The sequence below is a fragment of the Balaenoptera physalus genome, assembly GCF_965194825.1.
Source record: "Balaenoptera physalus genome assembly, chromosome: 3".
In the NCBI taxonomy this organism is placed as follows: Eukaryota; Metazoa; Chordata; class Mammalia; order Artiodactyla; family Balaenopteridae; genus Balaenoptera; species Balaenoptera physalus.
Window position 1 is genome coordinate 177,001,811 of NC_138890.1, and position 12,525 is coordinate 177,014,335.

The 12,525-nt window shown below is 64.0% G+C and overlaps 1 protein-coding gene across 6 annotated transcripts in view; it reads left to right on the top strand.

Annotated features, from left to right (window-relative positions):
• The window catches only part of SLC12A7 (solute carrier family 12 member 7), a 70,763-nt gene extending 61,379 nt beyond the window's left edge, over nt 1-9,384 (top strand). For 5 of the 6 annotated variants that reach the window (XM_082456356.1, XM_082456353.1, XM_082456357.1 and 2 more), the window contains 7 exons: nt 19-188; nt 288-419; nt 1,052-1,159; nt 2,766-2,944; nt 3,530-3,544; nt 6,588-6,721; nt 7,876-9,384. In XM_082456356.1, the coding sequence (XP_082312482.1) occupies nt 19-188; nt 288-419; nt 1,052-1,159; nt 2,766-2,944; nt 3,530-3,544; nt 6,588-6,721; nt 7,876-7,967 (830 nt within the window). In that variant the 3' untranslated portion in view covers nt 7,968-9,384. The remainder of the gene's footprint in view (nt 1-18; nt 189-287; nt 420-1,051; nt 1,160-2,765; nt 2,945-3,529; nt 3,545-6,587; nt 6,722-7,875) is intronic. The other variant, XM_082456354.1, reaches the window with a different exon arrangement.
• The last annotated feature ends 3,141 nt before the right edge of the window (nt 9,385-12,525 follow it).

Sequence of the window (12,525 nt, forward strand, 5' to 3'; positions counted from 1 at the left end):
CCCGTGACCTCTCCACAGACACCGTCCGTGACACCACGGCGGCGCAGCAGGCCCTGCTGGTGGCCAAGAACGTGGATCTGTTTCCGCAAAACCAGGAGCGCTTCAGCGACGGGTACATCGACGTGTGGTGGATCGTGCACGACGGCGGTCTGCTTATGCTGCTGCCCTTCCTGCTGCGGCAGCACAAGGTGGGGGCGGGGTCAAGTGGGGGCGGGGTCATGGGGGTCACAGGGGAGGGGGGTGGACGGCGGGCAGGAATGACCGCCCCCCCGCCCCCCGCCCCCCAGGTGTGGAGGAGGTGCCAGATGCGCATCTTCACGGTGGCCCAGGTGCACGACAACAGCATCCAGATGAAGAAGGACTTGCAGACATTCCTGTACCACCTCCGGATCAGCGCCGAGGTGGAGGTGGTGGAGATGGTGAGCGAGCGCGGGCACCAGGCGGACACAGCTCTGATCTGCAGGGTCCCCATGGCCCTTACAGCCCAGGGCCGGCCTGCTTGGCCTGTCCACGACATCCTTCTCTGTCCTCTGGCTGTGACGGCATCTCGGGTTCCTTCCTTCCTTTTCCGTGACCTCGACAGCTTCGAGGAGGGTCAGGCGACTTGTCGTGAGTCCCTCAGTTTAGGTTTGCCTGATGCTTTTCTCGTGGCTGGGCTGGGTCACGGGCTCATGGGAGGGGGACCCGGCCGGACCGAGCCTGACCACGGGACTGGCCGCCTCCCGGGGGATCTGAGCTCCAGGGCCAGCGGGAGGGTCACGGTCGGTCCTGTGGGGCGCATGTGGGCTGGCCTGTGTCCGGAGCCCACGGTTGTGGTGCCTCCTCCTCGTGGGTGTCTCGTGTGTCAGTGAACGTGGGTCCCGGGGCGGGTGGAGGGCGTTCAGTCATGACCTGCACGCTCACACGTAGGGGTGGGGACGCCGGGGCCGGGGCTGTGAGCCCCAGAGGGTGGCCCGGGGGCCCCCAGGCGCCCAGCACGCTCGCTGGGGGACGGGGGGCGAATGGTGATCAGTGTGTGCTCGCATCTGCTTCCGTGCTTCGGGACCTGTAGGTCGAGAACGACATCTCGGCCTTCACCTACGAGCGGACGCTGGTGATGGAGCAGAGATCCCAGATGCTGAAGCAGATGCAGCTGTCCAAGACAGAGCAGGAGCGGGAGGTGCGTGGGGCCACACAGGGGTCCTGCTGGGCCCCTGCACAGAGCGGGGTGTGTCCACCTGCGCCGCACTGGCCTGTCCTTTCCTGGGCCCCACGTGACTGTCAGGACAGGGTCCTTGAGGCCTCCTCGAGCTTTTGTCCCCACACCTGGTTTTGTGAACAGCCGGTGGCGTGGCTTCTGCCCCCATCTCCCCTCGCCACGTGGCTCAAGGTCTTGCCCTCACAGGCCTCCGGGGTCAGGGCCTGTGTCTGCCCGGCCGTCCTGCTGGTGCACGGCCCTGCCTCTCTTACAGCATATCCTGACCGGCCACCTCCTCCTGTCCCTCCATCCTCAAACCAGCAGCCGCCAACTCGTTACACCCCTCCCAGCCTTGTCCCAGCTCACGTGTCTCCACGGCCCTGCACGGCCTGACCCTGTCCCTGCCTGAGTGACCTTCGCTCTCGCCACACAGGCCGCTGCGGTTTCCTGGGGGCCCCGACCCCTCACCCCACAGGCCTCCTCCCGCTCCTTCTGGCTGTCGTCAGTGCCTTCTTTGCACACAGCTCCCCGGGCACCTTGTGTGACATGGGAGCTCCTTCCCCCTGCACCTGCCCTTCCCCAGACTCCATGGCACTGACAGCCCCGCCCCAAGGACATGGGCTCCCTGACAGCCCCTCTGCTGTTGATGAGTGAGAGGGTGGATGGATGGGTGAGGGGAAGGATGGATGGATGGAAGGATGGAAGGAAGGATGGACGGATGGATGGATGGATGGGTGGGTGGGTGGATGGATGGATGGATCGATGGAAGGAAGGATGGATGGATGGATGGATGGATAGAAGGAAGGATGGACGGATGGAAGGAAGGATGCATGGATGGTTGGATGGATGGGTGGGTGGGTGGATGGATGGAAGGATAGATGGATGGTTGGATGGAAGGATGGATGGATGGATGGATCGATGGAAGGAAGGATGGAAGGATGGATGGATGGAAGGAAGGACGGATGGATGGATGGATGGGTGGGTGGGTGGGTGGATGGATGGATGGATCGATGGAAGGAAGGATGGATGGATGGATGGATGGATAGAAGGAAGGATGGACGGATGGAAGGAAGGATGAACGGATGGAAGGAAGGATGCATGGATGGATGGAAGGATGGATGGATGGAAGGATGGATAGATGGAAGGATGCATGGATGGATGGATGGGGTGGGTGAGGGAAAGGATGGACGGACGGATGGATGGACAGATGGATCGATGGAAGGATGAGCAAGTGAACGGGCGGGTGGGTAGGTCAAGGCAGAGCCTGTGTGTGCGGCACTGTGTCCAGTGCAGAGACGTGCACGTCAACATCTGCTGTCAACAAGTCTGGAAAGGTCCTTTCTCAGGGGCTTTCAGAGCTGGGACAGGAGGAGACAGAAATGTAGCGATGGGTTTGGTCTGGAGCCCAGGAGGAGGGGCCTGGCCAGGTGGGGCTGGGAGGGCCGGCCCAGACGTCCCCAGGCCCCGTGGGTTGTGCTCTGTCTCGGGTCCGGGGCCGGCCGGCTTCTGTCCCTGTGCACATCCCCTCCCCGGGGGGTGGGTTCCTGCTGTCACGGTGCAGCTGCTGAGTGTCCTGCTGTCCCACCAGGCGCAGCTAATCCACGACAGGAACACCATCTCCCACTCGGCCGTGGCCGCCAGGACCCAGGCCCCGTCCACGCTGGACAAGGTGCAGATGACCTGGACGAAGGAGAAGCTGGTCGCCGAGAAGCACCGGAATAAGGACGCTAGCGTGTCCGGGTTCAGGGATCTCTTCAGCCTGAAGCCGTGAGTGTCCACCGGCACCAGCCCGCAGCCACGAGGGGCCCCTTTGCCGCCGTGTGGAGCGGCAGGCACATCCAGCCTCTGAGAGGGCGGAGCCGGCCCAGGGCCGCAGTCTCCTTCCAGGGCCAGTTAGCGGGGACGTGGGTGGTGAGTTGGCGGCAATGCCACCGTCAGTGTTCCTGGTGGGTGTCCCAGCACCTAGAGGTCAGGCCTGAACCCCCACGGTGACCTCCAGGCTGCCCGTCGGGCCAGGGCCCATCCCCCTCCTTGGCTCTTGGCTGTGGTGTTGAGCTGAGGGCCCCCAGGGCTGGCACAGGTGCCAGTTGGTGGCGTGGCTGGACCTGGGGAGGGGTCCCAAGTGGGAGACTAGGACAGTATCTCCCGGGTCTTTGGTGGCGGAGCAGAGCTCTGGAGCCCTGAGTCATCGGCAGGGCCTGGGGGGCCCGAGGGGGCCCGAGGGGTCAGTCCGCTTGAGGAGGACCACAGTCAGCTGAGAAAGGGCAGCCTGGGGTGAGCCCAGTAGTTGTGCAAAGCGTGTGTCGTGTTTCCTCTTAAAGTAACGTGCTCTCTGTTTTCTCTTCCATGTAGAGAATGGGGAAACCTGTAAGTCACTCCCTTTACGCGGGACCTCGTAGACGTGGTTGCCTGGCATGCGCTGCACGCACAGCCCCCGTGAACCGCGTGTGCATGTCCGAGTGTGTGCACAGCCCTGTGTGTGTGCAGGGCCCCGTGTGTGGGTGTGCCCGTGAGTACATGTGTGTGCACGCCCCAGTGTGCGTGCATGGCCTTGTGTGTGCATGTGTCCATGCATACGTGCTCAGCCCTGTGTGCGGGTGTGCCCGTGTACGTGTGTGTGCCGAGTTCTGTGTGTGCATGCACGTCCCAGTGTGTGTGCTCAGCCAGGTGTGTACGTGTGTCCGTGTATGTGTGCCTCGGCCGTGTGCGCATGTCTGTGTGTGTGTGCGTGTCCATGTATACGTGCCTGGGCCGTGTGTACGTGTCCGGGTGTGTGTGCATGTCCTTGTATATGTGTTTGGCCCGTGTGTGCGTGTCCGTGTATATGTGCCTGGGCCACGTGCGCGTGTCCGTGTGCAGGTGGCGCTCGCCCACTGTGGCTTTCAGTAATTTCCTGTTTAGTTTGCTCACTCCGTTCGGAGCGGCTCAGGGCACACACCCGAAATCCCTTCTCTGGGTAGCACGTGAGGACTGAGGTTGGAGGGCGGTTGGTTCCGAGCGGCTCTACAGCGGAGCAGAGCGTGTGCTGTGCCCATAGCTGGTAGCGATCGTTCACCCACATCCCTTGGGGCTGGGGTTCGGACCTCATCTCAGCTCGCCCAGGACGGCGTTTCCTCCCATCTGCCCGGCACCGGGTGCCTTTTTGCCCCGTAGGAAGCTGCCACCTTTAGTCTCGTGAGAAGGGATGTGGATGAACCTCTGCATGGCCGGCCCCTGAAGGCTTAGGGCCAGGGCTCCAGGGCCCGCCTGGGGTTGCTGTCTCTCCATGCATCTGTCCACCCCTGGTTCCCCCATGGTTTTCGAGCTGTTTTCCCTCCCGTGGGAGCCTGGCCAGCGTGCTCCGTGGAGCCTTAGGACTTGGGGTGCACTTCCTGTTCCAGCCCATAAACCCGAGTGCATCACACACTGAGGAAGCAAAACGTGCAGATGAGTCGGGGAACGCTGGGCTGAGTACTGCACCTCCTGCCGTGTTTTCACGACCTTGAAGTGCCCTACAAGTACAGCCTCCTAATTAAAAAGACAAAAACAAGCCTGTGGACACAGGAGTGCGTGTCCTCCCCCCAAAAGGCGCGGTGAGCCGTGGGCCCGTGCCCCGTGTGCGCCTGGCAGGGGTCAGCAGGATGCGAGCGGGGGACGGGACCTCACTCCCCTCTGGCTTCTCCTCGGGGTGGGCTGGAGGGGCTCCCGGAAGGTTGGAGGTCGGCCCACAAGTGGCATGTGCCCAACTAAAGGTCGCCGCGGTGGGCGCCCTGCGGGGGGTTCGCTGGCCCCCAGGCGTGTGGGCGCCTCTGTCTCGCCGGCCGCCTCCGTGTCTCCGTCAGGAGCCAAGGGCCTGGGTTTCCAGCTTTGCCCCCACAGAGACTTCCTCCGCCCCGGGCGGCCCCCGCCCCACATGCAGTTCCCAGCCTCAGGGGACCCCGTGAGGGAAGCCCTTCTCCAGGCTCAGCAATGTCCACGTGTTTCCATTTGGTGGCCACGTGTTTCCATTTGGTGGCCTCGTGGCCGGTTGTGGAGGCAGTGCAGGTTTCCATTAACTTCCTGGACACACGGGCTGCCCAGCCCCACGTCCGCGCCTCTCTCGCCTCCGCGGGGCCTGTCATCTTGGAGCTGCGGGTCTGTGCAGACCCACACTCCTGATTTTAAGGTTATATGTGTTTTCAGACTGTTAACCCTGAGAGGCCCTTCAGTGTCACACACGCATTCCTGGGATCGCCTTGTCCCCAAACGCACTGGTAATTGTGGCCCATCCTGGCAACTGATTCACGGTTCTTGTAACGAAAGACCCCCGACTGCTGTGGACAGAGACCCAACCTGTAATTTTACCAGATAAAATTGGAGAGAGGAAACCAAGGGCTCCATCTCCCTGTTTCCCTCCTGGTAATTGGAGGCTGTAATTGGATTTATTTGGCTTAAGGGTTGCGTTGATCAAAGGTTGTGGCCCGGAATGCATCCTGGGGGCCTTTCCCTGACCCCTTGTGTGGCGGCCTGTGTGTATGTCTGCCCGTCTGCCCGTCCCTCTCATGTCTGAGGCACGGGTGACCTTTGAGCTGCGTATCCTGTGTGCGGCCCCAGAGTTGGTGGTGGTGCTGGAGCGCCCAGCGCAGAGGGGGTGCTGGTGCAGTGAGGCGGGTCTTCCCAGCCAGGGGGTCTGCCCCCTGCTTCTTGGAACCCAGCTCGCTGGGGAGGGACCTGGGGAGGGGGGAGGGCAAGCACGCAGGTGCCTGAGCGCCTGGTGTCCCCAGTCTTGCTTCCCCGGGGATCCTCCCTTGGGGGCCGCTGCCAGGCCTGGTTGCCCGGGACCCTTCGGGAACCACAGGTGCACAGTGGATGGTCCGCCCGCTTCGAGGAGTGTGGGGACCGGGCAGGCAGTGAGCGTACGGGCACGGGGTCTGGGTCACCAAGGGCGGGGCTCTCGTCCTTCAGCCGTCGGCCGGCTGGACGAAGAGCTGGGGGTGGGCCTCATGGCGGCCGCACTCTCGGCCGGAATCTCCGGCTCTGTTCCAGGACCTCGGGCCTCCGGAGCGGGTGGAGGGCTGGGCCCTTCCTCGCTCAGCCTCTCTGCAGCCCCCTGGACCCCAGCCTGCGTTGGAAGGAGCGAGGGGCAGCGTTTAGGGCAGGCTCAGCTGCAGGGCAGGGTCTCCGCGGGAGACGCTCCGTGACCTAGAGGTGCACGCTGTGCCGTCGAAGGGGCTGCTCCCGCCCGAGGGGCAGTGCTTGGGAGCAGAAGCTGATTCGCCCGGCTGTCATCTTGGCCTCCGCGTGGAATCGCCGTGCCGGGGGTTCTCCGGGTGGCGGGTCTGATCTGTTTTCACCCGCCCTTTCGGACGGAAGTGGAGTGGGCAGGGTGGGGCCTGAGCCCGGCACCCAGGACCTCGGCTGGAGATGCCGAGTGACCGTCTTCCTCCCACAGGGACCAGTCCAATGTCCGGAGGATGCACACGGCCGTGAAGCTCAATGGCGTTGTCCTTGACAAGTCCCAGGATGCCCAGCTGGTCCTGCTGAACATGCCGGGCCCCCCCAGAAACCGGCAGGGGGACGAGAACTGTATCCTTTCCCGGACGCTGTCCCCATGTCGGGGCACCGCTGCCGCAGCAGGATAACACCTCTCTCCTCTCCTGCTCAGTGGAGACGCCCGGGGCAGGGATCGGGAGCCGCGGGGCCCTCGACATCGGGGGCGGGGGGGGGCGGCCAGCCCGGGTGGCCTGGAGCAGAGCCGCTTCGCCATGGGCCGCCCGCGGGGCCGTGGGCAGGCGGATGCAGAGGCTGTGAGCCGGCGGCTCCTGCCAGCTGCCTGGTCCCCACGTGGCCGGCAGGGGGCCGGGAGCCAGCGGGCGAGTGTGCGTCTCCTCCCCATGTTTGAGCTGCTGGGGCCCCAGGGCAGCCGGGCGGGGGAGCCCCAGGAGTCGCCCCTGCTTGACTCGGGCGTGAGCACCGGGGCCGAGGGGGCAGTGTGGCCACGTGACTGAGGAGGTGGCCTTCCCGGGGCCTCCGTGGGGATCACAGTGGCCCCGTGTGTCAGGATGGCGAGTGAGGAGCACGTGGGCTCAGAGACCGAACACCCGGCGGGGGGGTCGCCGCATCACCGACCCCGACCCCTCCTGCTGCAGCTCCGGCTCTGCGTCCTCATTGGCGCTGGGCTCTGAGCTCCCGCCCGGCGGGTCCCTTCCCGCCCGTCTCTAGGACGTGGCAGAGCCGTGGCTCCACCCCCAAGCCCTTCCCGGCACCAGGTACCCTGAAGCCCCCCGCCGGCTGGAGCCCTCGTGGGCCAGCTGCGGGCGCGAGGCTGTCGTCCTGGCCTCGGGGTCACAGGTCGGCCCCCCGGGGGCGGGAGGAGGTGGGAGGAGGTAAGCAGCCTTGTTCCCGGGTTTTAAGCCTCAGGCTGACCACACGCTTCAGGAGTCTGTGCCTCGTGCTGACCGGGACTCCCCGGCCTATCCAGGGTCTTGGCGAGTGGACAGGTCCCTCCTTGGCAGGGTCAGTGCCCCTCTTTCCCTCACACTGGTCCCTCCTCCCCTACCCCCCACCCCGAGTCTCCTCCCCTGAAGGCCCCAGATCCCGGCCTTCCCTGTCCCGTCCTCGCCTCTTTCTCCAGACGAGCCCTAACTGGACGTGGGCTCTTGGGTGGTAAAGGCGCTCCGTTCACCCTTGCAGCCACGCACCTGGAGGGGTTGGCTTTGTCCTTGACTCGGTGCCCCCAGACATGGAGTTCCTCGAGGTCCTGACCGAGGGGCTGAACAGGGCCCTCCTGGTTAGGGGCAGCGGCCGGGAGGTGGTCACCATCTACTCCTAACGTCCGGCCGCTCGGGGCTGTGCCCGGCGGGTGTGCAGATGGCGCTGCGATGCCTGCCGACCAGCACCTGCATGCCTCCAGGGGCTCTCCTGTCCCGGCCAAGAGCCGGCACCTGACTCAAGATTTCCTCGCGGCCGAGGGAGGCGCGAAGCCCTCGTGCCCCCCTTCCCCCCACCCGCCCCGGCGAGGCTGGCCGTGACCTGCGACATGGCCGGCCGTCTCGTGGTGACAGAGGAGGTGGGAAGCCCCTTGGATTCTAGAATCGATTTCCCTGGGTTGGATCTTTGGGCTGTCGTGCAGTTACGGTCACTCAGATCCCCCCCACCCCAGGGTGCCTGCGAGAAGCCCACAGACAGGTTGATCCTCTGCAGCTGAGGGCTCCGTGCAGGCCCTTCAGGCGGCACGGGCTCAGGCACCGGCTCTTCCCAGCTGGGCGTCCGCCTGCGTTTATGCTCCGGGAACCTGCAGGCAGCAGCGGGGGAGCCTTCGGGGCTGGGAGCGCCACACACTTGAGCGTCTGACGTGCACCCGCCCCTGTGATCTCAGTTTCCACACTTCATGCTGGAGAAAGGGGACGAGGCTGCAGCCGCGGGAGGGCCTGTGGCGTCAGCAGTCACGGCACCCGGCTGTCAGCTGAGCCTGTGTGTCCCCTCCCACCGGCACCGACGGTCCCAGCTGTGTTTAGGGCGCTGACAGGTGGTCCCAGCCACATTGAGGGCACTGACGGGTGGTCCCAGCGACATCGAGGGCACTGACACGATACCTTCCAATGATCCTGGACTGTTTGCACTTTACACGCGTGATCACGTCCACTGTATATTGTCGCAGTAATTTGTGCCTCACTTTCCCGATGGCTTATTTATTTATTTAAACACCTGGGGGAGTTTGAGTGATAAAAGTTGACCATAAGGAGATAGCCTCTGTGAAAGGGGCTCCAAACAGACCAGCCGTTGGCTTTCTCTGGCTTCCGTGGGCTCCCAAGGGAATCGGCCTGGTGCATGGATTTCAGGTCAGGCAGGGGCTAAGCGTGTGCTTCCAGACGCTTCTGAGGGGTGGCCGGGCAGCATTCGGCGGCCACAGCATGTGCCAAATGCCACAGCTGGGCTGGGGAGTGGGGGGTCTTGGTTCAGTGCTGAGTTAGGCAGTGAAACCCACCTCGGTGGCTTCCAGACCCCTCGCGCATCTGGGGTGGGGCCGCCAGTCCCTGTCCTAAGTCACATGACCCCAGCTCACGTGGAACGGAGGTGCCTGGGCCTTCCACCTGCCTCCTGCTGTGTCTGTCTACACTGGGCATCCTTTCCGTACTGTCAACTGTGTAACCGTAACTGCAGCCATTTTAAAGTTGACTTCATGTTTTCCTTTTTTAGGCTCTTTGTATGATTTTGTTAGTAGAAGAATAAAACTGTATAAAATCTGAGTATGTTGAAGAATCTCCTGTGACTCGTTCAGCATAGAAATTAAACATTTGGGGATGCTCCCCTCCCTCTTTTCTTGGAGGAGTTTATTTCAGGTCTGATCAGCCAAAGCACATTCAGATGGCGAAAGAATCATCATGTGAATTGGTTGAAAGAAGTAAAAACCAAACGAGAACAACCAAAGCTGCTGTCAGCAGGGAGCTGTCCCATGTCCCACCATGGTGGGTGTGCAGCACAGCAGTGAAATCCTGCTGTCGGCTGAGATGACTCCACCTGTCATCTCTATCAGGGTGGAATCGGCAGAGAATCTGTCACGAGGGGCCCTGTGTTCTGACACGGGCTCGTGGCGAGACAGCCCTTCCCGCCTGCGAGGATGTAGGCATGACCACAGAAAGGAGACTGACGAGTGTTGCCTGGACATAGAGAAACTGCTTGTGGGGACAGAGTTGCAGCTCCTAAATGTGTTAAACCAGGAGACCCAGCAGCTGCACTCCTGGACGTAAAAGCCAGGAGAAAAGGATGCCTGAGCAGCCGTGAAAGCGCCTGTTCCAGCACTCACGGCCGCCCCGCTGCGTAACAGCCCACGTGCCTGTCAGCAGATGCACGTGGGCAAGCACAGCGTGTGCACGTTTCGTGGTGTGTGACTCAGTCCTGAGGCGGACGAAGTGCTGATGCTGCCACACAGGTGAGCCCCGAGAGCATTCTGCTGCGAGAAAGATGCCGGGCACGACCGTCAGGTTCCCGTTACATGTCCAGAGTGGGCAGAGCCAGAGACGGACCGGCTGACGGTACACACGGGGGTGGGGGTGGAGAGTGGGAGCCCGTGGCAGGCACGGGGTCTCTGTTTAGGGCGAAGAGAAGTGTTCTAAGGAGGTGGTGAATCCTCAGCCTCCCCGGCCGCTGCCCCCGTTGGCTGCCTCCCCGGTTTCCCTGGCAACGTCTGACCCCTGCTCCCTCCCAGCGCCCCCCTTGTGCTGCCCCCTCGCCGTGGACGCCAGCAGCGGCTCTAACCCCGGCCGCCCAGCTGTGTCTCCGACCTGCTGTTTGCAGAGTCTGGGGAGGCACGGAGCGGTCGAGGCCCTCCCCGCGGTGCACGTGGACCCTCAGCCTGGAGCCGCCTGGGGTCGCCTTGGGGATGCAGCCCCGCCAGACTCAGCGCCAGGCGCTTCGGAGGGCGAGGAGGCAGCTGGGGCTGCGGGCTCGTCCATGGTTGGCTCCCCCCTGGGGCAGCGACCCCCCCAGCCACCCCCAGCCCTGACGGAGGCGCCGTGGGTGTGTGTACGGTGGGAGCATGTAGCTCGCGAAGCCCGTGGGAGGCCCCGGGTCCCACTTCTCGGACGATGGCCAGTGGCGGGCACCGCCCTCCCGGTCCTTCCAGGCTCAGACTGGGCGGCGGCCGTCCTGTGTCTGGTGGTGGCGGGCGGCGTCCACTCCCTCACTCACTCTCCGTGCTCGCTGGGCTCCCGTGAAGAGCCTGGGCCCAGGACAAGCTGTGGGTGCCTCAGAAGCAGACGGGAACGGGCCCCGCAGGCAGCAGGCACAGGCGAGGCCGGCCCGGCACGCGGGGTTGGGGCACAGGGCTCATCTCAGGCGCAGAGACGCATGAGGGCTGCAGGCAGAAGTGAGGGAATGAGGCGGAGAGTGGCCTTGGGAGCAGGAGTGGGGTCTGGGGTGGGGCCCCTGGCAGGCTGTCTCCTCCCACATCCCACACCAGGTGCCACAAGTGCAGAGACATAACTGACCACGTCGTGTCTGTGCTCAGAGGGACACGGAGGAGAGAGACGCCCGGGCTCGGGGGCAGGCAGGGGCCAGTGGCCTGCGTGGTGTGGCACCGGGAAGCCGGGCTGCTTGCTCTCTGGATTCACCTTTGGGCCGAGCAGACAGGGACCGCACGCACGAGCGGAGCGGCCGAGAGCACAGGCCCGGGAAGGGGGCGAGAGGGAGGCCGGTGTGCGGATGGGGGACCAGGAGGTGGGGTGGCCAAGCTGACAGCCCTGCGATCAGCCGAGGACCAGAGGCCACGCCCCCGAGTGTCGCGAAGACCTTCGCTCACTCGTACCAGGTTTATCGGGCAACACGCTCTCCGGGAGGGCCTTCTTAGGAAGGAAGACACGGGTTGGGCCAGTTTCGGGATCGTCCAGTAGCCAAATCTACACTTAACAACAAATAAGTAACGAGGCGCTTTGCTTCTGTTACAGAAGGCATCTCTCTGCACTTGACCAGTCACCACGCAGCTTTCCTGGTGGACCCGGCGCTGGGGCCTCTGGCTCCTCCCTGCCCCACCCCCCCGCCCAGGCCCAGCGGGCAGGAGCTACCCCCAAAGCAGGCTGGACACAGCTCCGCTGACCCCGCCCACCTCTGTCTCACAGCCTTTCTTCCAGGAGGGCATCTGCTTCCCCTGGCCCATGCGGTCCCGGGGCCCCGCCCCAGGTCAAGCCGCCGCATCCACGGGAGACAAGCTGTTCTCCACGTGTGGACGTTTAGTTAACGTGTCCGCGGCCGCCCGGGGCCCTGTGTGTGCTCGTAAGTCATCTTCCTCGTCGCTGCTCTCAAACGGCTCTCTGTCCCTTTCAGCCGTCCTGCACCCACACTGGCGGCAGGGAGGGTGGGCCTCTCTCCTCCACGGATCCACAGGCAGCAGACACACACACTCAGCTTCTGGTCCGTTTGATGGCATTTCACTTACATTTTGTCTTTAAAACCGGCGTCTGGACTCGGGCTGACGTTGAGGCCTCAACACACTCCCGGTCGGCCAGCGAGCTCCGCCTGAGGGCGGTGTGGGCGGTGGCAGGGCTGGACGGGTCTGCTGGGACTGAAAGTCCCCTCATGGGGGACCGGGTGCAGGAGCTCTGCACACAGAGGAAGGGACCAGGGTCGGGGCCAACATTTGGTGCCGAGGGGCAGGTGACATGGAGCTGGGTTCACGACAACAGAATGGAACGTGGACTCGTCCACGCGGGGCCACACCCGGCCGCTGGCCTCTGGGCCACCCGGGCCCGGCCTGCGTCTGCTCCTGAGATCCCCGGAGCCCTGAGATGTGGGACGCCTGCTCCTCCCTGAGCACGAGGGGTGCAGCTCACAGAGACGCCAGCCACTCGGAAGCCCAGAGGGGTTTTTAAAGCAGCCACGAGCACGGCGTCTAG